This window comes from Leguminivora glycinivorella, chromosome 5 (assembly GCF_023078275.1).
Source record: "Leguminivora glycinivorella isolate SPB_JAAS2020 chromosome 5, LegGlyc_1.1, whole genome shotgun sequence".
Taxonomy (NCBI): domain Eukaryota; kingdom Metazoa; phylum Arthropoda; class Insecta; order Lepidoptera; family Tortricidae; genus Leguminivora; species Leguminivora glycinivorella.
The window spans coordinates 10,516,264-10,543,313 of NC_062975.1; the positions used below are offsets into that span (position 1 = coordinate 10,516,264).

Below are 27,050 nucleotides of genomic sequence, written 5' to 3' on the forward strand. Positions count from 1 at the left end.
GTGTCACTAAATAGACTTCGTTTAGTCAAAATGTTCTGTAACGCTAATATAATGGGGCAACTTGTTTTAGATCTTATTCTTAGTAAAAATCTACAACCTAACCAATATCGCCGCACAGACAAGGGAGGAATGGAGAGTTCACTTTCCATAGCTATAATAGGCGTGCTACGTATGAAGCCTCCGCACACGCGTAAAGCTCTGTTTTGTAAAATATCAAGTTTCTTCAAATGAGAGAAGGCACAGCTTCCATAAATGAAACTACCATAGTCCAGACGACTTCTTAAGAGCGATATATAAAGGCGCCTAAGATGTTTAGGGTGAACTCCCAAGACCTGCCCGCTAGAACCTTTAAAATATTAATATGTTTGTAATTTCTTTCACAAAGCTCCTTTATATGAAGCCCCCATCTCAGAGATGAATCAAGCCATAATCCTAAATACTTAACTCTATGAACAACCTCGAGAGGCTTGCCATTAACAACTATATTAACATTAACATCTTTTCGTGATCTTTTAAAAACACATGTTTTTGATTTAGTCTCAGATAGATGTAAGCCTACTTTTTCTAAACAATCAACCAAACATTCAATAGAAAGTTGAAGAGCATTAACTGTATCTAAAGTCCGCCCATTATCTACTGTTTTATACAATACAAAATCATCAGCGTATTGTGAAATACAAACATTATTAATACTATTACCTATCTTCCTAGTTGCAATATTAAATAAGAGAGGCGATATGGGATCTCCTTGGGCTAATCCTTGGTGTGTATGTCTAATTAAAAGGTTATCTTTACAATTTTGAAGAATTCTACAGCGTCTATCAGAAAGAAAATTCCATAAATATTTACATATCCTTTCACCTATGCCTACAGTTTGTAAAATGTCAATTAATGAGCTTATATTTATGTTGTTATATGCATTATCAATGTCGATAAAACAAGCAACAGTAGGTTGTTTTTTAGAAAATCCTTGCTGAATATCAGTAGTAAGCAAAACTAAATTATCTAAACAAGACTGGGACCGTCTAAAACCAGTGGATGAGCTGGGAAGGAGACCTCGACTTTCAACGAACCATTCAATTCTCTTCATAAGTATCAGATGTAAGATTTTACACGGACAAGACATTAAAGAAATCGGACGTAATGAAGATGATAATCCAGGGTCCCTCCCCGGTTTAAGTATAGGAACTATTTGAATATCTCTCCACTGATCCGGGACAACACCAGTCTGCATTATGAGATTAAATATTTTTAACAACATTAATTTACCATTGTTTGAAAGGTTATAAATCATAGAATAGGAAATGTTATCAACGCCTGGGGAAGTATCCTTCTTTTTTAAACAGTTTAGTAATTCAGTGAGAGAAATTGGAATTTCTAAAACAGAAGTTTGTCCACAAGAAAAAGACGGGTCTGGTTCAGCAACACTATCCGGGGTTAATGATCGAAGCAAAATTCTAGCGTTGTCTGGGTCAACTCCAGCGCGGCCTGCAAAGTTTCCCTTCATCCACCTCATTTTCCTCCACATGTTGGTAGCCGATGATTCTTGGTCGATGCTAGTGCAGAAGTCTTTCCACGCCTTCGAGCTAGCTTTTTTAATGAGCTCATTGGCTTTTGACACCTTAGTTTGCCAGCAAGAAAGATTTAATGGAGTGGGATTACGTCGCAGCTTTGCCAGGGCGAGACGTCTTTCTGCTACTGCTTTGGATATTTCTGGGTTCCAATAATGTTTAGGTCTAAATTTTGATGAAGGGTCCTCACTTATTTTGATCCAAGGAATATGTTTATCAGCTAGTGATTGGATGTTATTCAAAAATAAATCATAACTAGTTTGAACATCATCACACACTGAAGTATCAAACACTATTTCTGCTTCTTTATTGTACTCCGCCCAATTAGCCTCCTTATAGTTCCTCTTCTTGATAAAATTTTTAGAGCGCATATATCCACAGTTCATCTTTACTATCACGTGATCACTGCCTAAATTTTCATTACATGTTTGCCAGGTAGCATTAGTAGCAATGTCTGTTGAAGCGAATGAGATGTCAGGTGAAGAAGTCTGCAGACTGCCATTAACCCATTTAATGCGAGTGTGCGAACCGTCGTTCAGGCATACAAAATCATTTTCAAACATAGCTTTGTAGACAGATTCTCCTCTTCGGTCAGACTTAGATGACCATAGCGCATGATGAGCATTCATATCACCTATGATTAAACATTCTGACTTAACAAAACTGAAGATCGAGTCCCAATCATGTTGATTAGTAGATGTGGAAGGAGGGCAATATATCGATATAATATGTTTAAGGCCAGGAATATTAAATATTTCAATAATCATTACTTGCATGTCACAATTAGTTATATTGTAAGGCCTATGTGAGAATTTTATTGATCTATGTATGATGGCACACAAGCCGCCATAAGAATCGTGCCTGTCTGCTCTTACTACGTTATAACCACTAAACTTTAGAATAGTTTGAGTAGAAAGCCAGGTCTCACTTACAAAAGCCATATGGATTTTATTTTGTAATAATAAAAGTTCAAAGTCACGAGCTTTAGGTTTTAAACTGTTAGCATTCCATTGGTATATACTTATCAAATCCTTTTGGGCGTTACTATCCATTATTTTGATTTTCAAATAGCTTTAACAACATCTCTATAGTGAAAAATTTCTGAACATACTTCTTAACCTCACTCCAGATAAATTCCATAAATAGCTTTACTTTATTTTCAAGATCTCCCTCGCTTGCAATTGCTTCTTTTATCTTGTCTAGAAATCTATCAATTAATGACTTTCTTTCTTTGCGAGTCCTTCGAGATTGCTGAACTGGGGCTGCGTCATTTGAAGGAACAATACTTTCTGTATCAGATGATTCATCAACACTCATATTATATTTCTCCTTTCTTCTCGATTTACGTTGTTTTTTGTCACTTAGCTTTTTATTTTTACTTTCAATTTTCTTCTTCTGAGGTGCACTTTCTTCTATTTCTATCTCAGGGTGCTCTCCTTCCAAATGTATGTTACTGACACCAGAAGCTCCAGCACATACATTTCTATAAGCGGAATTCAAGGATTCCCCGGTTGAATTCGGTAGCGAGGCTTGACTAGCCTGGAATACACTAGTTATAACAGTCTTCTGTTTTTTTTCTTCGTTAATTTTCTGTAAAGCTACTTTATATGTGCAACTATTTACTCCCATGAATATGCGAATGGATCTCTCTCTGAGGAACGCGGGACATAAACTTTTCATCAAAGATAAATGGTTTCCCTTGCAGTTCACACATTGGAACTTCTTTGTTTCACAATTTTCGTGTTTTTCTCCGCATTTAGGACAGATTTGTGCCTTGGATGGACAAAACTTACTGACATGCCCAAAGCGCCAACATCTCGAACACTGCGTAACCGGGTACTTATACGAGTCTACCGCCATTCGACATCCATACGCCTTAACATAAGGGGGCAGAACTGACCCTCGAAAGCAAATACGCACGGTTTCACTTTTTACCCACTTGCCTTGCCCATCTCTTTTATTTAATCGTTTGACGGCTAAGATCTCTGCATCTGAATCACACACTAAAATATCTTTGAGGTCCTTTTCATCAACATCAAAGTCTATGTCTCTGACTACCCCGTAGCAGAATGGCAACTCATTAGTATTTCTACAAATCCAATCATCTTTCTTCGCAACGTCACTTTCCAAAAATTTGCTTGCGTTAATGTCGCTATCAAATCTGATCAGTAATTTGTACGGACTTTTATAAATTACTCTTAAGACGCCCTGCACATTATGACTCGATAAAAGCTTTGCAAACCCCAGCTGTTTCGGGAGAACTTCTTTGGAGTTAACGGAAATCTCATAGACAATATCGTCGGACTTTGGCTGAGGGCTAATCGAAGGGGGTGAGCGACGAACATCTCTACGTTTATTCCTAGATACGACCGTATAACCCTCATCATCCTCATCACCCCCTATCTCCGTCTCTAATCGTCTCTTATCGCCTCGAAGCTCCGCAGCGTCTATCTCGCGCTCCTGAGCGTGATTGTTACCGTAACTCATATCTCCGTCATCCCACTGCAAGTCCATCTCCCCATCTCCGCGAAGGGAGCCCTCGGAGCCCAAAATAACCTTCCTGATTGATTCTGGGGACATCCCAGCCGGCCCGGGGCCAGGGTTCTCCTCCCGATCACTCATATTAAAAAATGAGGGTAGTTTTAAAAAACCCCTCCACGAATATAAACCACGAATTAACTTAGTTTTTCACGTATTATCAATACTAAAGACATTATAATCACTTTGTACACACTCAGAGTTGTATCACTCGCTGTAAATCACTAAAAATCGGTATTACAAACAAGTAAACAAAGGAATACGTCCGAACGTAATGGCAGCGCACGCCAGACTGTCCCAGGGACATAAAGCTTATTTATACTGCCCTCCTGAGAAGTAAGCTTGAGACAGCCTCAGCCGTTTGGAATCCACATGAAGCGCCCTACATCCTGCTGCTCGAAAAGGTCCAAAAAAACATTTTTGCGTTTCTTTTATAAAAAAATGTACGGGTATTACCGATTCTTGTACCCAACAAAATTCCTTTTGGGGACGTTGGGTTTCTTCTCGTTAGAAGTTAGGCGTAATGTCGTGCTGATGTCTGTTGCATGTGGTATTTTGAAGGGGGAGTCAGATTGCCCGGTTTTAGTATCCCAGCTGGTCCGTCTATTTGTTCCCTCTGTGACGAAATATGCTTTTCGTGATGCCTACATTCACGAAAAGCATATAACCCCTACTGGCGGTGCCGGCCGCTCGAACCGTGTTTTGCCGCAAGTAACCGCTAGTTCGTGCACTGCAAATAGTGAATGAGTTTTTAGACGTGGCACCTAATGTTGATATTCTTGCGAGCAGATGGGCGTTTATACGTGACGAATGCATGAGGTTTTGTGTGGGATTGGATGCTAGGCCTTCATCTGTTATTTATTAGTTATGTTATGGTATGTAATGTTTTGATTTTGCTGTTTATTTAATATTTAATTTTGTGTTACTTGTTGTAATGTTTATTTAAAATTCACGGTGCTTTAGTTTTGTATACTGTCATACTGTGTAATTTTCTTTGTGTTAATAAATAAATAAATCTATTTAAATATAATAATATTTTTTAACGTTATCATTATCAATTTTAGGATCAATAGATCCTAGCGAAAAAACGTACAAAACTTTTATTGTAGCAAATTTTATGTTTGTTATTCCCGTTGAAGATTGATTTAGCTGTGCTGTGGACCACCGTTTTCGAGTTATTTGCAAAAAACGGCTCGTGTAATCTATTTAAAATACTGTCCTACTAAAATATTGATCCTAACGAAAAATCATACATAACGTTTCTTGTAGCAAATATTATATAGATTATTTCTGTTTAATATTATTTCTGGTAATGGGGCACCGTTTTTGATGTTATTAACAAAAAGCGGCCCATGTAATCTATTTCAAAATACTTTCCAACTAAAATATTGATCCTAGCGAAAAAACGTATAGAACCTTTCTTATAGGAAATTTTATGTAGATTTTATTCTCGTGTACATTTTATTTAGCTGTGGGCCACCGTTTACGAGGTATTTACAAAAAACGGCCCATGAAATCTATTTAAAAATATTTTCCAACTAAAATATTGATCCTAGCGAAAAATCTTATAGAACCTTTCTTGTAGGAAATATTATGACGATTAATTCTGTATACCATTATTTTTGCTGTGAGCCACCGTTTTTGAGTTATCAACAAAAAGCCGCCCATTTAAAAATACTTTCCAACTAAAATATTGATTCTAGCGAAAAAACGTATAGAACCTTTCTTGTAGGAAATCTTATGTAGATTTTTTTCTCGTAAACATTTTATTTAGCTGTAGGCCACCGTTTACGAGGTATTTACAAAAAACGGCCCATGAAATCTATTTAAAAATACTTCCCAACTAAAATATTGATCCTAGCGAAAAATATTATAGAACCTTTCTTGTAGGAAATATTATGAAGATTAATTCTGTGTAACATTAGTTTTGGCTGTGAGCCACCGATTTCGAGTTATTAACAAAAAACGGCCCATGAAATCTATTTAAAAATAATTTCCAACTAAAATATTGATTCTAGCGAAAAATGTTATAGAACCCTTCTTGTAGGAAATATTATGTAGATTAATTTTGTGTAACATTAGTTTTGGCTGTGAGCCACCGATTTCGAGTTATTAACAAAAAACGGCCCATGTAATCTATTTAAAAATACTTTCCAACTAAAATATTGATTCTAGCGAAAAATGTTATAGAACCTTTCTTGTGGGAAATATTATGTAGATTAATTATGCTTAACATTATTTTTGGCTGTGAGCCACCGAATTCGAGTTATTAACAAAAAACTGCCCATGAAATGTATTTAAAAATACTTTCCAACTAAAATATTGATTCTAGCGAAAAACGTATAGAACCTTTCTTGTAGGAAATATTATGTAGATTAATTCTGTCTAACATTATTTTTGGCTGTGAGCCACCATTTTTGAGTTATCAACAAAAAACGGCCCAAATATCTATTTAAAAATACTTTCCAACTAAAAAATTGATCCTAGCGAAAAAAGTTATATAACCTTTCTTATAGGAAATTTTATGTAGATATTTTCTGTTTAACATAATTTTTTGCTGTGGGCCACCGTTTACGAGGTATTGACGAAAAACGGAGCATGTAATCGATTAAAAAAAACTTTCTTACTAAATTATCCATTTATATATTGATCCTATCGAAAAAACGTACATAACCTTTCTTGTAGGAAATTTTATGTAGATATTTTCTGTTTAACATATTTTTTTGCTGTGGGCCACCGTTTACGAGTTATTTACGAAAAACTAAAAAATTGACTTTCAAGATCGAATGGCAGGGTACGGACCCCACCTCATGTCATGGCATTATTTTTCCATGGCTATTTAGACCCTCATCTTTCACTGGTAAAAATGACAGACTGCCTCAAGAACCTTTTTTGGAATTTTTTTTTTTACCACTTTGTACCGTTCTGGCACGGTGAAGGACCCGGCCAAATGATCTGGCATAAATACTATGCGACTTCTGAGGAACTCTATTTTCACTTTTTAATAATTCCAGGTTGCCTCAAACACCTTTTTTGGGCCTCAAAAAATTAAATCTTTAAAAATTCATAGCTCGATAAAGCCCCGCTCCCCAGCTGCCAGACTTGCAGACCTGATGTTGGCTATGATCAGAGAAGCATCTGAGCACCTTTCCAGGTTGCCTCAAGGACCTACTCCAAAATCCTGCCAGCTCTTGGACCACAAATACATATCTATAAAACATAAGGACGCACTAACAAATCCTATACTTATTAGATCCAACCAAAATTTAAGATGATGAGTGAGATGTTAAGTGGATACCATGCAAGTAGTATGTCCATTTCAGTTGAGAACATTACATGTTTTTATGCACCGCGCCTGTCTGCTGTAGGTACCATTGTACTACTTGTATTCGTACTACTTACGTGAATTTTATTATCCATTTGATTTAGGCAATAAAAAAAATAACTCTAAATCTCTAAAAAAAAAACTCTTAATAACTCGACAAAAAATATCCAATAGGTACCTACTTATAGTCATTATCATTAAATATCTTCGCTCTTCGCATAGCTTCTTTATATGAGGTCAGTCGTAACTAAGAACTTATAATTGCATATATGATCCGTTGGCATTTATGAAAAGCTATAAGTATTTGTGAGTATTCAATTATCAAGTACCGAAGTAATTGGCTTCAAAACATTACGACAACCTTGGATGAACTATAGTTGTTAGGCATAGACACCTGTTGCAGCCATGTATTCTACCTAAATTCCTACTTAATTACCTACCTAACTAATGAATCGCTCATAGCGTCTGTAATGTATATACTGTACCTACCTATGTACACTATGCGCTGGAAGTCACCAGCAACACGCTGAGATGAGGCAATTTCGTGGCACTTCATTTCTTTCTGTTTTGTTATAATAATTACTTATGGTACAGCGGGGCAAATGTCGACTGGGGGGCAAATGTAACTGATCCATTTTTCCATTATTTACAATGTTTGCATTATTAATTAAATAGAGTGTCCACCAGTTATATATGGTAGGCGTGTTCAGTGGATACATGTAGAACTCAACATCACAGTGTAGGCTTGTGCCGTTTCGTTCGTTGATCGGAGCGCTCCGATCTCGTTCAATCGCTCCCACGAACTAGTTCGCTCTTTTAGGTCTTTGCTCATTTAGTTCAGTCAGACCAGCGACCACTACGGTCGGAAAGATCGAACGAATGGGACCGACTAGTGTCAAAATGATACGAATATTCCACAAACAATAACAATTCCGGGCCGAAAGGATGTAAATAACCGAAGCTTAATATGAAAACTTGACGTTTTTGTGTCGCTTTGCTAAATACCTCGCTCCCGGTCGGCGCCGTCACACACTCTTTCTTGATCCAAACCGCTCGCGCTCGCCGATCCTATACTGGACTAAATGAGCAAAGACCGATTCACAGAGCACGGAAAGATTCAGTTCATTTCGGTCATTGATGGGATTTTATTCCTAACGGTTCATAGTTCGTGAACGACACAAGCCTATCACAGTGTAATAATGGAAAAAATGGATTAAGTTAGTTCGGAGTCGAGATTTGCCCCGCTGTACCTTATGTGTATTTTGTTTTGCCTGTGTTCACGCATAAATGTTTATTCTATTCTAATCTTTATATCTATCTTAATATAATTAGTATATATTTTAATATAGTATTTTGTACAGCAATCAAAATTACAATTTCAGCGTTGAAACTCTACATAGATTAGAACATGGGTGCGCACAAGTTTTTCGCAGAAATCGCAAAGCGTCTGGTTGATGTAACTGGTGACCGAAGAGCTGGCGACTTCCTCGCACAACGTATCAGCAGTGCGACACAGCGAGAAAATGTCGCCAGCATCCTTGGAACAATGCCTCAAGCTAAAGGCATTTTAGCTTACGTATGATACTTTGAAGTTAAGTAAGTCCTGGCAATAAATGTCCTAAAAGTGTAAAGACTGTGGAGACGAAAAAATCTGGTCGGACATGGAATGGTAAATCTTTTAATCAAATGGAAATTTTCAAGCAGCATTTTTTTCAAATAATTTATGGACATCAAACAACATATTAAAAATAGAAACATAAATAGTACTATAACTATATGTGACCTAAGAATTCTAGCAGTGTATAACCCATGGTACCAATATTTTGCGAACAGTGGCTTCTTTACAAAGTTTTCCTGTTAAAAATTAGTTAATTTTTAATTAAATAATCAACATTTATACGTTATTATATCTTCACTTCACAATGGTAAACATTTTTCTTCAATTGTAATCTGATTGAAATAGTTTTGAGGTTTTTTAACTTTGGTGAATTCAACGTTTTCACAAAAAAGCTCTCCCATAGAAAACAACTTTCAGTGCTTGGACTAGAAGTCTTCCTGACTTCCAAAAATCTAATTTTTAACGTGTGTAAAACAACTTGTAATAATTTTTAAGAAAAAAAAACCGCCTTCCTTTGGGGTTCTGGTGGTAAATACTTTCAAATGTTGGATTATGTTATCAATTCGTCTGTATATTTTTTAATGTTTGTTATTCGATATCTCCGTCATTTATCTGAACCAATTTTGAAATTTGGATGATTCTGAGTACTGATACTTACAGATGAGAATGATTATCAGAACGGAACTCTAACCAGGGGCGGCTCACTCTTCATCAGCAGTTCCACTGCACCAAATGTCACTGTTCTGGACGTAAGTGCATGCTGTTCTTATAAAAATACCAAAGTCACTATAAGTGTGCCGTTCAGATTTGAGGAGTTCCGTTCTGACCATCATCAGAAGTTCCACTGCACCAAATGTCACTGTTCTGGACGTAAGTGCATGCTGTTCTTATAAAAATACCAAAGTCACTATAAGTGTGCCGTTCAGATTTGAGGAGTTCCATTCTGACCATCATCAGAAGTTCCACTGCACCAAATGTCACTGTTCCGTACGTAAATGCATGCTGTTCCTTTAAAAACACAAAAATCACCATATGTATGCCTTTCAGATTTGAGGAGTTCCCTCGATTTCTCCAGGATCCCATCATCAGGACTGGGTTCTGAGAAAAATGGGACCAATCTGTATGCATATACATTCAATCAAAAAAAAAAATTTCAAAATCGGTCCAGTAACGACGGAGATATCGAGGAACAAACATTAAAAAAAATAAAAATAAAAAAATACAGACGAATTGAGAACCCCTTCCCTTGAGATTTGGAAGGCGGTTAAAAATACAAAGTAACTACAGTTGTGAAATTGGGATAGGAAGCGAGTAAAGATTGTCAAAAAACGCTGTTCAAGAAATAAAATGTATGATGCAAATTATTTGGCGTAATTATACATTTCTATGCATTATAATGAGTAGGTTTTATTCATATAGATTATTAAAATAGCAAATTGCTTTAAAATGTGCACACGAGAAAAACGTATACCATTATCTGTCCAACCAGATTTTTTCGTGTCCACACTTTACTTTGGGAACTATTGCGGATAAAACACCATAATTATGTACTGCAGACATCATTAGACTAGGTATGTAGGTAGCCGAAGGAAATAATAATCACTGAAATGGATTTTCTTGATAATAATATTTTATGCAACCGGCGTTTAAAGGAGGTCAAAAAACAATTTGAGGCGAAGCTGAGAATTGTTAATAAAGACGCCACGAGTATTTTTTAACTCAGTTAAACACCGTTGCGTATAATACTTTTTCTACGACCATGTACTTAGATTTTAATAGTTTTCTTGAATAACTTTCGTGAAATTCACACTGATTCCTGTATTTTGACGCAATTGACGCGGTTTGCACTACCAGCGCCCGCGCCACCTCCCCAATGCCAGCCCCTGCCGGCTCGCCGGCACCCACGCAGTAACGTTATAACAATGCGTTGCCATGGTTGCAAAGCCAAACAATGCTTTTTCAGGGTATAACGTTACTGCGTGGATGCGCGGGGAGCCGGCCGTTAGGGCTGGCATTTTTTATATACTTAGGGTTTTAAATATCTATGCACGACACTGTAAATGACGAATAAGAGTACGGGAGTAGAAAAAAATATTTATTAATTATAAATTGTAGTTTTTGTGATGTAATTGTAAGCAATATAGGATTAAAACGTTCCTAATTTCAGCTTATTAAAATAATACCTATAATATGTAATATTCTAATATTAATATGATAAGATAAATGAAATAGGTATCAAAAATGATATATGCCGTTTGAATTTAAAACATAATTTAAAAAATTTGTACGTAAGCCTCTAAAATGCCATTGAGATAAGCATAGACGGTGGGAGCAGGGCTAAGCAGCTCGTCTAGGAAGAGCAGCCGGTCCGCGGAGCCCTGCGCAGCGCGCAGCACTTTGTAAGCCAGCGTGCCGTTGTACGTGCGCGCGAACATGGGAGCCGGCAGCTCCGCCCCGCACAGCACGCTCAGTGCCGACAGCTGCAGCAGGCACTGCTGGAATTCCGACAGCGCATGAATCAGCTTCCCATCCAAAATCAACTCCGCGTCTCCTTCAGACGTGGAGGCGTACTCTTCCATAATAGCGGCCGCGATCCCGCAGTCGGCCTCAGTGACCACACCCCTGTCAATCGTAGAATCCAGAATCGGCTTCCTGTCAAAGGGGAACTTCGGAAGATTTTTCTTGTCAACCTTTTCGGCAACGACGTCGAGCATCACGTAGGCCAGCAGCACGGCCGAGGACAGCGCGGCGGGCGCCGAGGGCCTGCGCCGCCAGAAGTACGCCAGCGCCAGCAACAGCAGTCGCGTCTCCTGCGGCACGCTCTCGAGGCGTTTCAGGCTCTCCAGTTGCAGCGTCTCGTGCGCAAAGTGCTCTAGCAACCCGAGAGAGCGCACAGACTCCCACCCGTTCTCGAATACACACACTTCCGCTTCGTATACCGGTTTCCGGATGGAATGCGTGTCTCCAACGAGAATAGTTTCTTTTTCCTGGCCGACGTCGTATACAAAACTAAAACCATCGTTTTCAAAATTAGTGAATAAATCATATGCGTACTTTATGATATCCAAAGCCAGAAGCGTAGGGTTGTCTTGTTCAAATCCACTAATAGGAGGAGCACCAAGAAAAACTTTGGACCGATAAAGGTTGACGTAGTCGATAACGACATGTCCGGCGGCGACACCCTTCGCGAACCAGCACGGGTCGGCGCGCGCCACGCGGGCCGCCTCGCGGTCCAGCAGGCACGCCGCGCCGAGCCCGCCGCACTCCCGCCGTTCTATTTGCGCGCGAGCTTTCACTTCCTCCTCAATGAACGTAGTTTTGTCCTCAGCCGATACAGACCTGAAGATAGTAGCTGAGATCTGTTGCTTGCTGCTCTTAGAAAGCCACCTCAGCAAATGCAAATTACGTTTGAATGGCCCAAGAGGAGCTTTAATGTTTTTAAAGAATTCTGTGAAAAATCCTTCCGGGAAAATATTCTCATCTGTCAACACTATGAACGCGGCGAGTTTGTCCGCGGTCAAGTTATATTTTCGTAAGAATGTTTTTAACAGGAAGTAGCCACAGTGAATGGTGTCATTTTGAAGTTCAAGCGTAGTAGAAGGTATATACTGGAGCCCGGAGAAACAATTTTCAATGTCATAACTGATGATGGGACAGTTGAGTTTCTGAGCTAGTTCAACTATATCTTTCTTGCTTTCATACTCGCAGATTACGAATTCAAAATCCATTTCTTTCAAGACCTGTTTGTAAGTTTCTTTCATGAGTACAGGGACGATATTGGTGTCTTTTTCTTTCTTCAGCCGCTTGTCCATGTTCTGGTGCCCTCCTTTGAACAGGAAGTAGCATTTGAGGTTAGCCTTTTTGAACATTTGTAGGTATTGGCTGAGGTGTGCGGCGTAGCGGTCGGCCTCGATGCCGAAGGCGGCGGAGAAGCCGGCGCGGCGGTAGGAGCTGTAGAAGAGGTTCTGGCCGTCCAGCACGACGGCCTCGTCGCGCAGCTCGCGCGGCGTCAGCTCGCTCACCTCCACCAACTTGCAGAACGTCCGTATTCTCATGGTGATGACTGAAACACGATTGTAAATCGATTAAAATTTAGTTCATTATTTTCATTTTGTTTGTTGAAAAAATAGGTACATATTACATAAGTACTTATTACTACCTAATAATAATAAGTTTAGACATGGTATTATCTATACGCATGCGCCCGTGAACGTCCGCATAATAACGATAACAACAAACACAAAATATGAGAAGACCAAAACAATAGAGCGTTTTCTGCTAATCCTACTGAAAATTCCATAACTTCCATGAACATCCAGTTAATAATAATTTCCCCACCTTCCACGAGTCCCGCGTCTCATCCAACTATACTCTGTCAAACAAGTCTGTCAGTAAATAAGAACAAAGAAAACTATATGCATCCTTTTCTTTAGGGTGCTAAAGAAAAGGATACCTATAGTTTTCTTTGTTCTTATTTACTGACAGACTTGTTTGACAGAGATTAGATACCAATGGCGGTCGTGATACTTAATACCAAAGACATATATAACTCCGTATAGACAGATAAAGTCTAAGAAAAAAAAACGGCCAAGTGCGTGTCGGGCCACGCTCAGTGTAGGGTTCCGTAGTTTTCCGTATTTTTCTCAAAAACTACTGAACCTATCAAGTTCAAAACAATTTTCCTAGAAAGTCTTTATAAAGTACTACTTTTGTGATTTTTTTCATATTTTTTAAACATATGGTTCAAAAGTTAGAGGGGGGGGGACGCACTTTTTTTTCCTTTAGGAGCGATTATTTCCGAAAATATTAATATTATCAAAAAACGATCTTAGTAAACCCTTATTCATTTTTAAATACCTATCCAACAATATATCACACGTTGGGGATGGAATGAAAAAAAAATATCAGCCCCCACTTTACACGTGGGGGGGGGGTACCCTAATAAAACATTTTTTTCCATTTTTTATTTTTGCACTTTGTTGGCGCGATTGATATACATATTGGTACGAAATTTCAGCTTTCTAGTGCTAACGGTTACTGAGATTATCCGCGGACGGACGGACGGACGGACAGACAGACATGGCGAAACTATAAGGGTTCCTAGTTGACTACGGAACCCTAAAAACGTACCTCAGTAGTCTCAGTACCATACAGAAAAAGGTTACGGTGGCCTACATGGCATTACACCTAAAGGCCGTTTTCACATTATCCGATCCGATATCGGATGTCGGACCGACATCCTACATCCGATAAACGCTTCCGATAGTGTCGGATGTCGGTCCGATAAAACGCATTGTTCCAAATCAATGAAGTATGATTTTGTATCAAAAAATATTAAAAAATTGGTTTATATTTAATAATTATAAGCACTATATCTTAAATATTATATTGTAAAATTAAGATAACGAGCATAAAAAATACTCAGAATGTCAGGCAAAATAAATAATTTTACATTCAACTATATCTACTAAAAGATGAATAACCTAACCACAAAATTAAAATTTTGAAAAACCCCCCACCGCGACATAGTGCACCGATTTTCATGAAACATGGCTAAGAACACTCCCGACTAACTCAGCTTTCAGACAAAAAAAACTAAATCAAAATCGGTTCATCCGTTCGGGAGCTACGATGCCACAGACAGACACACACACAGACAGACAGATAAACAGACAGACAGACATACAGACAGACAGACAGACGGACAGACAGACACGTCAAACTTATAACACCCCTTCGTTTTTGCGTCGGGGGTTAAAAAACTAAGTATCCGCAATTCGGACCGATGCATTAACCTTTTTTTTTTCAATGGGAATTTTCAAGTAATTTGAATTTCGATCATTAATAGCAGCTGTTTAATAGACGCCATTTTTGTCACGCACAGTAATACAAACGTATATATACATATATACTCACACAAACAAATATTATCGGCCGACAACTGGCGGGGGGTCCGGCATGCCAAAAAATGTCGGAAGCGTCCTGCCGATATCGGCAGTTCCATGGTGCCTCGGACAAAAACTGTTGTAGGAGAGTGCCATCGGCATTAAATCCGCAATTTTTGCGTTTTATATCGATTTTTATTTAGTAATAATGATCTGAGAGACCTGAAAGCGCATAAATCTTACATTTTACATCCTTCCTACATCCGATATCGGATCGGATAATGTGAAAACGGTCTTTGGGGTACGCTCGGCTAGATGGCGCTAATATTAATATTTGTCATTTTAAAACATATCAAGCTAAGAATATGGGCCAAATTGTCGAAACTGAGGTTCAAAAGTTTTAAGCCTGTATCGAGAGATGGCAGTCTATGCACTGTGATTACACATTTAACTTTGACAGTAACTTTCTTTAATACACTATCCTCTTTGCTAATACATTACGATACCTAATTAATACAAATAATACGTGATAGCGGCGTATTGACTCCCTCAACTAAGTCAGTTTACTCAGTGACCTATTTTAAGACTGTTAATTTAGCCACAAATGAGCACACACCCTTAAATTACCTCCGGCCACAAGATACCTATTGTACTTCACTTATAAAGGAACAATAAAGTTATTTATTATACCTACATAGCTAAAAACTCTACATACAGGTACACTTTGACAATCAAATTACTATTTTAACCTAACTAATGTAGAAAAATAGTTAATACCTAATAACTGAAATTGGTGAACGTCGGTATAAAAAATAAACATAATCTGCGTCTTACTTAAGTACATATTTAAAGAAACTTCACGAATAGGTACTTACATATTCACAGTTTCAAATGTTTTTCTTGTGACCGCTTTATGGACTCTGGTACCTATTTATTCTGTATATACTCTGCCGGCAAATAATGTAGTAGTCCAATTTAGTTTTATTTTAAAATGGAACACTTTCCACTACACTTTCAATGCAATGATAAGCTCTACCTATATTTACTTTTTTTCTCGAATGCCAATACGTTCCGATTTATAGTTTAAACAAACAGATTAAGTATAATCCATGTTGATGAGTAGATTTAAAAATATTTTTTTTACGCTGTAAAATTACTGTAACTAATAATTATAGTAGAATATCTCCACATTAACGTTGATTTACTTTATTTGTAATAAAACTAAAGAGATATCTAGTAACGATGAAACGTAAAATGGAACGCAACAGCGCATGACGTCATCTTTAAGGGGAAGTACCGGAATGTCTGATCCTGAAGTAGCTCTACAATTGACCGTAGGTACTTGGTCTACTGTATATATTTAGTTTGTATTTTTACACATACAATCATTGTATTGTATAATTGTTGAGATCATCGCTCGGTTCGATGCTACGTGAAGGTATGGTGGCGTGGACAACAACACAATTGGTATATACCAAGTACCTCTATATACAAAGTAATTCTTAGCTTTATATTTTACAACCTCCTTTTAAAGTAGACACATGTTTCAAAGGTTTGAAAAGTCTATTCAAGCCAAGCGCCCATTTTATTACCAGGAAACCGACGTAATATTTAGTTAGGGTGCGCGCCCACGGGCGACAAAGTTGCTCGGCGACTTTCGTATTTTTATGAAAAGTTGCGTCGCTTCCTGTGGGCACTTTCAAGCTAGGAACATACTACGCGGACGTCCGTCGTCGCGCGACCGCAGACGCGGATCTGGACAATTAATATACACTTAACCGTGCAAACTATCGGTCGACGGTCGTGGACGTGGCCTCATGGACGTCCGATCGAAATCTGGCTCGCTGGATGTTTTGGTCAGCCGAAGCCGCGTCCCGAAGACCGTGCACACTGATCGGTCGCGGTCGCGGTCGCTCGACGGCGGACGTCCTCGTATTATGTTCCTAGCTTCATACTAGCCCATAGACCGATGATGTGGCGACAAAAAAGTCGCTGCCAAAAGTTGCCCGTGTGCGCGTTCTCTTAGGTGCATATGTAGTTACGTAACAGTATACGCAAGTCAAGGGTTACGCTGTAATAACCGGTACCGGCGGCTTTTATGAGAGTCAACTTTACGGTGTTGGATACAATACAGACAGTCGCCATTAAGATATTGCGATGCGTGGTGGGACAGTGTCTCGCCTGTTAAAATACGGTTCTATTAAAATGTATAGCCGGTCAAAGAGGTTTGTCACTAGAAAAAGGCGCGAAATTTGAATTTTCTATGGGAGGAACATTCACACCAACGTTTTTTTTAATGTGCCGCTTTTTAGGGTTCCGTAGTCAACTAGTTTCGCCATGTCTGTCTGTCCGTCCGTCCGTCCGTCCGCGGATAATCTCAGTAACCGTTAGCACTAGAAAGCTGAAATTTGGTATCAATATGTATATCAATCACGCCAACAAAGTGCAAAAATAAAAAATGGAAAAAAATGTTTTATTAGGGTTGTAAAGTGGGGGCTGATATTTTTTTTCATTCCAACCCCAACGTGTGATATATAGGGTTTGAGATCCGGATATCCGAATTATCCGGATATCCGTTGAATTTGAGATCCGGATCCGAGGTCTCAAAGGATCCGGATAAAACGGATAATACGGATCCGTTAAATATGGGTATCTATCCATTCGTCGTCGCCTAAAATGTTTATTCACATTTATTTAATTCAAATACTCCAGAATATCACGTTAGGTTAGGTTTGGTACATTACGCCATGCGATGAATCCATAAAACTATATGTTAACAAACTATTTAAAATGGACAGTAAATCATTGTTTTTAAAACTGCTTTCGTTTCTAGCTGGATGCATCCCGCAGGAATAAAGATAAATTATTAATTTTCTATAAAACAGAATGGATGGATGTTTTTAAGCTTAATGATGATTTAGAGATCATGGAAGTAATTAATATAATTATATACGTACGTACGTACGCATATAATACCGTACGTATATACGTACGTTTCTTCCCGTGGGTGTCGTAGAAGGTGACTGTGGGATTGGGTTAAATTGTGGCGTAGGCGAGAGGCTGGCAACCTGTCACTGCAATGTCACAGTTTCGTTTTCTTTCAACCCCTTATTTGCCAAGAGTGGCACTGAAGCTTTAATAGTAGTTTCATGTGCTCTGCCTACCCCTTTATGGGTAATGATTGTATGTATGTATGTATATACTACGTAATTATTTTGTGAGCTGAATCCAGATCCAATTTTGTATTTAATAAGATTAAACTAGCAGACAGGTCGCCTGATGGTAAGCGATCACTCCCGCCTATGGACATCCAAAACACCAGAAGGATTGGAGGCGCGCTTCCAGCCTTAGAGCTTCACTGAAAAGCCACTGGCAAATATCAAATGACATTTTGTACATACGTTCAGAAAAACAATTGAAAATGGTACATGATAACTAAATATGTGTAACATATTTTACACGTCTAATACGTGTAACGCAATAAAATTATATAATTTTATCTTATTTCCTACATCTGCAATTTAGCATGGATGTATTTATTGGGTGTGGTTACGGATAGACGCCTCACTAAAACGGAGGTATTAGTGAAAAACCCTAAATTACCCTGCATTAGCTTATATGTATGTTTAACAAAAATATTGGCCTACTGTTTAATGTTATAATGCTGTACAATGGGAGTGACATTAATTGTGTCCCTTAACTTCAAACTCGGGTAAATCCATTCTGCTTTTTTTGTATAATCATCCTTAAAACCGAATCGATTTACGCGAGTTTGAAGTTAAACGACACAATTGTATGTTAAAAGTTCGTCTAAAAAGTTAATGAAGCAATAATATACTATATTTATGGGATCCGGTCACCTACGGCCACTTCCCCGAACGACCACCATGCAAATTCATATATGGGCCATTTCTTAGTTCGGCCGTTTCCTTGTCCGACCATTTCCCCGATAGACCACTGTTGGAATTCTTTCTACGTCCAGTTCTTCGAACGGCCACTGTGAAAATTCTTTGTTGGCCCCATTCCCCGAATGACCACCATGCAAATTCCTATATGGGCCATTTCTTGGTTCGGCCGTTTCCTTGTCCGACCATTTCCCCGATAGACCACTGTTGAAATTCTTTCTACGTCCAGTTCTCCGAATAGCCACTGTGAAAATTCTTTGTGGGGCCACCCATTTCCGGAACGACCATCGTTAAAATTACCAGTTTGTCTAATTCCTCGATCGGCCACTACAACATTTATTAGTTTGTCCTATTCCCCGATGTCGTTTTGTGAGTTTAAATTATTTTATTTCGGTAACAGCAGCTTTGATTTGACGAAACCCCTATAAAAAGTGACCTTTTCAACACGGATCCGTTTTATCCGAAATATCCGGATATCCGGATCCGGCAAATCTTAAGATCCGAAATATCCGGATCCGAAAAATCGGCGGATCTTGCAAACCCTAGTGATATATTGTTGGATAGGTATTTAAAAATGAATAAGAGTTTAGTAAGATCGTTTTTTTGATAATATTAATATTTTCGGAAATAATCGCTCCTAAAGGAAAAAAAGTGCGTCCCCCCCCTCTAACTTTTGAACCATATGTTTAAAAAATATGAAAAAAATAACAAAAGTAGAACTTTATAAAGACTTTCTAGGAAAATTGTTTTGAACTTGATAGGTTTAGTAGTTTTTGAGAAAAATACGGAAAACTACGGAACCCTACACTGAGCGTGGCCCGACACGCTCTTAGCCGGTTTTTTAGTGACGGAAATGGCTTGAGACTTTAGGCACATCTCGGACACTGGCTATGAAATATATGAAAGAGGCGCGTTCCTAGCACACATTCTAAGATTTCTAAGCTCGTGTAGGTGAACGCGTTCCATGTTTGTATAAGCGAAATATGATAGATCGACTGTTCGCGTTTTTGACAAGCGGTAACTGTGAGGTAACCGAGAGCGAGTGGGCTGCACTTTCAGCGGGGAGGGGAGTGGCCATACTGTACGATAGTACTCTTTATTATACTGTGCTTTAGGTACTTACACATCAGAATAATTGAATTTGAATTGATATTCAAGTGGGGCAATATAGACGATCAAGCAAATCTTGGCACTAAATAACGCAGCAAATTAAGTCGCGTACCTACCTTTAAAAGTCCAGTTAGAACCATCTATGTATTCTTTGTAACCCGAGGGCTATGATAATCTCATAATCGTATTCCCTGTCATCTTTGACTTATAATCAATTTAATCATACACCAGTCGCAACTAAAGTGTGAACCCATGTCATTATTCTTTCACATACTGACTGGTACGCGTGATCGAAATAGTGCGCACGATTAGTCTGACAATATAATACCTTCTCCTAATCACGTAATCGGGCATTTTCAGAATTTGGGACCCCCCAATTAGCGTAAGTTGTTAACAAAAAATAACGCACCGTCAGTTTTGTGGCAGATAATTATAAGCATTCAATTTTAGTAAAAATATTGTTTTTGTGTTATTTACATAAACTTTAAGCGATAATTTACATTCAGAATGTGAAAAAAGTAAATTTTTAGACAGATTTTATGCTTAGTTATAATTATCGTCACAAAACTGACAGCGAGTTAATTTTGGTTAACAACTTACGCTAATTGGGGGGACCCAAATTCTAAAAATGCCCAATGCCAAATGTAACAGTCGTCTTTAAATATAACAGTTTATTTTATATCGTTTGTAGTCTAGCTTATCTCAGGCCAAACTTTTACGTGACACTAAGCGTCTTTTTTTTTGTTTCACTTATGCTTTTTAAAGCGCATGCAGGGTCAGTACCAATAGAAAATCATATTACATTACTTTTCGCTTTTTATTTACAATATATTAATATTCTCTTTCTTTGTTTCAGATTATCAGTTCAGTCAGGCACTGTACATCTGTTTTAGTAAAGCGTAAACATAATACATATATACTTTTTCATACAAATCAGACCTCACTTTTACCTGACGATAACCTAAAAGTATAGATATCTAAGACTTGAGTTCTTCAAACAAAGCGCCTTTGGCGATATGAGATTATCCGCGCTATAATCTCGAATACAATATGGCTGAACCTACACCTATAACGACGTAACAACTCCGCGCACATCGAATACTAACAGAGGTAAGAGCTAAGTACAAAACTACAAATACAAATATAAAATTAAATGTAAGGATGAAGTTATTTCATTGATTGCCCATAAGGCCGATAGTACACTATCATATATCTTATTATATATAAATGATCATAGGTCTGTATGCCTCCCTGAACGGCATGTTGTCTATGATCATATTTCTATGATAGTATAATATCGGCCTAAGACCTGCACATTTGCATCAGTGAAATATCTAATATAATACCTTTATTAAGGTCTTGATCTAAGTTTAGCGCCGTAAACAACGTTACATTCACATTCAACAAGTTTTTGTACCAGAGACCAAGACCTAAGGGGCGGTATCCAACCTGCCCAATTCCTAGCTCCAATGTGCATTACGTCTCACTTTCTCAGTAAGCAGATTGTGAGACGCAAATACATATTCGACCAAGTAATTGGACAGGTGGTATAGTAATAGCTTAAATCAAGTGTCCCCAGCCCATTGAGCACCCCTAGGACCCGTGCCAAGGTCATAAAAGGCATAGGTACATATTTTTTCACACACTGAGTCGGAAATATATCTAGGGGTGCTCGATAGGAAAAGGTTGGGAAACCCATAGTTTTAAGTAAAAATATGTCAAAATAGACTTGGTTCACACAAAGTTCGGTCATGTTAAATTTTTAGGTATTTACTCAGTAAATACATTATTTAGACATAACACAGGTACCACGAGGCCACCGCTAAAAACATAAATCGCGATTTCGTTATGTGTCGCTTGAGTTTTGATATTACTTATGATTGACTTTTTGGTGTGAACCAAGTCTAAGTAAGAGCACTTTAACATCAAAATTATCCATAGGAAAATTTATTCTAATATATTAATATCTACAACTACCCACTAAAACAATTTTATACAAGAAATCGTATTCGGAAAAGCGAGGTCCGCCTTTATTTTTAGAATAAAAAATAGAAAACCTAAAATTAGAAAACTAAAAATACTATATAAAAATATTATCTATAATTGCTTCTGTTAAAATGTGGCTTTCCTGAGAAAAAGTTCCATATTCTTTATGCAAATCATGGACCATAAGAACTCTTTTTAAATGGAAAACCTTTTTGAAACATAAGGACCCTTATCTTGGAAAGCCACAAATTAATTAAACCAAAAGCGAGACTTCAACAAATTGCTGCATTTTAACGCTAAAACAAAAGTATTTCGACAGTAAATAATTAAGTTCGCAGCGACCACACAGAAAGTTGTACTTTACTAAAAGCGTAGATTAAATATAAGAAGATCATACCATCCCATACATTAAAATGCGACCGCCTAAGAACGCGCATACACTACACCACACATAGATGGCGCCTTGAAAATATTTTGTAGCTTTCGATTATACTTGTAGATGGCGTTAAGTGTCACTTTGGACATAGATTTATGGCTCGAAAGTGACACAACGCCAATCTACAAATAATCGATGGCATCAAGGCATTTTTTTGTGGCGCCATCTATGTGTGGTGTAGTGTATGCGCGTTCTTAGGCGGTCGCATTTTAATGTATGGGATGGTATCTTTTTATATTTAATCTATGCTAAAAGTCAAAGAATTATTAATAGTAAGAGGTATAAAGTTAAAAAAATCGTGAATTCGAAATTGACAGTCAATTTAAAAGAATGCATGTCAGTTGCCATCAGACATATCGGGTATGGAACTATTTTTATTAGACTTTGCAAATGTTACTTTTCAATCAAACACTCTTTGCGGAAAAGCCAACAGAACCATATCCTAAACGATGTAACAAGGGAGTTTTGGGTACCTATCAAATTTATACAATTTTAAACTCAATCAAGACAAGAAATTAGCTCTGAATCTTCTAATGAGAAATATGTATGTACATAAATGTATTTAATATCTCAATCAACAATTTTGTGGGACCGTATTATACTGGTACAACATTCTAAGATCTAGGCGTTTCGAAATAACATGTCACGTATTATGCTCATAGGCATCCCAAGATTTGACAAGCAAGGTAAACAATCGAGAACTGATCCATTATGGCAAGATAATATCGAAAACTACGCACAGTTTTGAGATCCAGTCCCTCAAGAATATGTCAAAGGGTCTACCGCGGACAAGAATAATTGCTGTTATATAGATGGTCATCCCAATCTTGGCACTAAAAAAAAAAAAATAAAATACAGACGAATTGAGAACCTCCTTCCTTGAGATTGGGGCGGTGGTTAAAAAGGCCGCGAATTTGAAAAATTACAGTCAAATGTGTCACTAGGCCTTCATAAAAAGCGTGCCTTGCTAAACTTTTGACGTTGGCGGAATCATCACCGAGCCAAAATAACACTTAAAAATTGATTGATAATGTAGGGGCGAAGGTTCAATTCCTACAGAGTATTTGGATTACGCACAGTGGCAAGATTGTTGACCGTCTATATTTCTCTTTTATTCCAATTGAACAGTTAGATATGAATTTATTAAGTGAATTCAACTAACAAGAAAAATCGCCGTGTTGTAAAGGTACGTTTGCAAGCCACAAACATAACTTTTATTGAAAAAGTTTTAAAATTAGAGAGATAAGATATCTAAGAAAAACTCATGGCAAAAATTGACAGAAAAACATACAAAATAGCCACCACAAAACATATGGCGTTATAAGGCACTGGACCACTGGTTCATAGCTACTCGCCCAGCGGTGAGCTATTAATATCGCCCTGTCTCTTTTATTTTTACGGGAGTACTTATCTTTTGTTCGTTTTTATAGCCGATAGCTCATAGCTTACTAGCTCGCGGTGGAACCAGTGCCTAATAGAGCCATCTAGAAATCCCATCTTTCCTTCAAACTTTTTGCTTTTAAATTTTATCATTATTACATTTACACAATGCCATTTATTACGAATATACAATATAATACATTATTTAATTGCAAGTCCCGAAACAAAATCGCATCGACCATTGAGATATAATCTTGTAGATATCTTCAAAGTATTCGATTATTCATAAATTTTGGATCCTATGAAATCCCATTAGTTAACAGACCCTAGTCTACACAGAAAACTCGTAAGAATACGCTTGTGTGACATCCTAGAACAGTCAGCAATCAAAATATACATACGTTTGAAGTGCCAAATATATGTATGTATTCAGGACTTTTTTTTTTGACGAGGACTTGATTGCCTGCATATTGATTGAGGTTGTGTACCTATCATATCATTTGACTTTGGATATATTCATATTATTTTTGTATTCGGCAACAAAAATAGTACCGTGTTTTAACGGTTCGCACAATATAAAATAATGGTCCTTAAATCGTTGCAACAAGGTTTACCTGGTATCTGACTACATTGTACTAGTGAATAATCTGCTAAGGTATAGGCTCACAATTTTAAGTGTTACGCTGTTTTTAATTAGATATTTGATTTGTTTTAACATCCGGATATTCTCTTTTATATGTATTAAGTATTGCTTATATCTTTCGTACATTATCAATATCATTATTGTCACGAAGAGTGCATAAGACAAGTTTAAGAACTTTCCAAGACTGTAGAGTCGCCATTAAACATGTACAGTCAGCCAAAAAAATGGTTTACCACTTTTCGACCTTACGTGTTAAAAATAGAGTCGAAAAGTGGTAAACCACTTTCTTGGTTGACCGTACCTATTCTCAAAAATATCGAAATAAAATATAACGTTTTCAAAAAGTCTTCTATGTCCGATAGAGTTTATGAAAATGTTTAATAATCATGCCGCCGTGTTTGCCGAAAAAATATAACCGTTGATACAATTTTCTTCAATATAAAATATTATTATTCGGTACATTCATATTAGAAATAGTAAACCAATTTTTTTTTATAAACTATAAATATGTAAGTATACAAAAATGGAATACAATTTAAGCAGCGAAGAAACACATTAACAAGCCAAACAGTGTCAATACAGATAAGACAATAACAATCATTTTACATCAAACCTTAAATTAGAAAAACATTGAGGGCCTTTAGCGTCAAACATATTTCACAATACCTAAGTTATAATCCAATAAATGGCGCCTATAACAGTGGTGTGGGGGCAATAGGCCCTAGATTGATTTCGAAATGGCCATTCAACATTTTTGCAGGTGGGTTTAAAACGCAGAAGGTAAGGTAAGAAAAGTTGACCCATTAGGGTAATGTTTTGGATCATTTTGAATGATTCACGATTAGTTCCATTTGACTTATATCGATCGGTATATTTACCGTGATTACCGACCTTTTTGATTTTTGTCGAGCTCTGAAAATGTCGGGAGATAGACAAAAATCTAAAAGGTAATCACGGTGTATATCCCGGTCAATATACTTAAGTCTAATGTTTTGGATCGCTTAGAAACATTGATGACTATAGATTGAGTGGTCCTCGACAATCGGTTTTAGGACAGGCGATCGCAGGTATTGACGTAATATGTTTCAACATTTCGGCTGTGTATAGAGTGGGAGTTATGTATGTATTGCATGGCGATAATATTGCAATTATCCTGGGTCCTAGATAGTTGGTTGGATCACATGAGGCGGCAAGAGGGTAGGCGGTCGCAGACAAAGTGCCAGCAATCCAGCAATGACTGCTCTGACAGATCAGCCGTGGATAGATTACAGGAACCTAGTTTGTGTATTGTGTGACGACTATACTGCCCTCATAAGGCAATTGGCGCTATCCCAAATAAAATTGTAATGCAAACATATACCTTAAGTTTTCTGACTGACAACATTTTCAAATGTTTTTGATTATGAGATACCGCTAATTGCTTTACCGGGGCAGTATATCACAATGGTCCTAGATGGTTGGATCACGTGAGGCGGTGGGAAGGGAGACGGCCTCAGGCAGTGCTTAGTGCGCTTTCACATTATCCGATCCGATATCGGATGTAGGAAGGATTTCAAAGGAAAAAATCAAAGACGGCGGCGTAAATATATGGGATATCGGTCTGATATCGGATCGAATAATGTAAAAACGCACTTACGTGACATATTCCGACAGTTCAGCTGTGGAAAGAGTATTGGGAGTTCTGTATTGTGTGGCGACAAGGCAATGGTCCTAGGTGGTTGGTTGTAATCGGTTGGATCACGTGAGGCGGCAGGAAGGGATACGGCCGCAGGCGGAGTGCCAGCGATGCTTGTGGGATGACTGCTCAGATAATTCAGCTGTGGATAGGGTCCGGGAACCACCGTCGCCAAGCTCTGAAACATCGAAAACACAAGTTAGAATTTATCTACTTTAAGAAGTAACTTTTAAATGTCATTTCATTGCTAATTCTAGTATTTCCAAACGGTTATGTATGGTGCACACATTGCTGACATTCGAGATGTTAGTTGGCGAAAACATACAGTTGCAAATTGTCTTGAAGAGTGAAAACTACAAATTAATGTTGGCTATTTTATTTTTTCTTAACAGGTATTTTTTCTGTCTGTTATTTTACCAAAAACAAACTTGAAAACACTAACTCTTACAAGATTACAGACATGTGATGTCATATGTTAAAACATAATGTTGTAGTAAACATAATGCGAATGGCACGCAAGTAGTACATTAGTCCAATCTAAGGACCTACGGTGAACACCTTTCTCCGTCACTCTGATTTCGTTTTAAAGTTAGTTTTATAAAAGAGGAAGATGCTGGCAATTCGCAGTCACTTCGATAAGGCCTCAGGAAGGATCTTAAAACTTTTAACAACTTGAATAGTTGTTTAATAACGTGTCACGTGCCACGAATGAACGTTATGTGTTGTGTCACGTGCCAATTTAAATAAATAACCTGGCAAATCTCACATTTACATGCGTTTCTTACCTACAATAAATGGTTGTCTATCTCAAGGGGTCATCTTTCTCTAAGAGATCTTTGATCTAAGAGAGCAGAGGTTTTACATATTTGAAGACACGTGGATTGCTTTCACAATAGAAACTGCCACTATTTAGAATGTTTTTGCACCTGGCATTGAATATGATTTTTATCTCGGCACATATTATACCTACTGAGAAGC

At 37.7% G+C, this 27,050-nt stretch overlaps 2 protein-coding genes across 3 annotated transcripts in view; both read right to left on the reverse strand.

The window, feature by feature from the left end:
* Window positions 1–11,118: 11,118 nt before the first annotated feature.
* LOC125226063 (protein asteroid homolog 1-like) lies at window positions 11,119–15,962 on the reverse strand. The gene is made up of 2 exons (XM_048129899.1): window positions 15,813–15,962; window positions 11,119–13,115 (listed from the first exon to the last, which is right to left on the reverse strand). The coding sequence occupies exon 2, from the start codon at window positions 13,105–13,107 to the stop codon at window positions 11,326–11,328; it is 1,782 nt and encodes a 593-aa protein (XP_047985856.1). The 5' UTR covers window positions 13,108–13,115; window positions 15,813–15,962; the 3' UTR covers window positions 11,119–11,325.
* A 6,880-nt stretch (window positions 15,963–22,842) lies between these two features.
* The window catches only part of LOC125226064 (serine/threonine-protein kinase STK11), a 31,479-nt gene continuing 27,271 nt past the window's right edge, over window positions 22,843–27,050 (reverse strand). Inside the window, exon 6 of one of the 2 annotated variants that reach the window (XM_048129900.1) lies at window positions 22,843–26,250. In XM_048129900.1, coding sequence (XP_047985857.1) covers window positions 26,135–26,250 — 116 coding nt within the window. In that variant the 3' untranslated portion in view covers window positions 22,843–26,134. The remainder of the gene's footprint in view (window positions 26,251–27,050) is intronic. The other variant, XR_007177045.1, reaches the window with a different exon arrangement.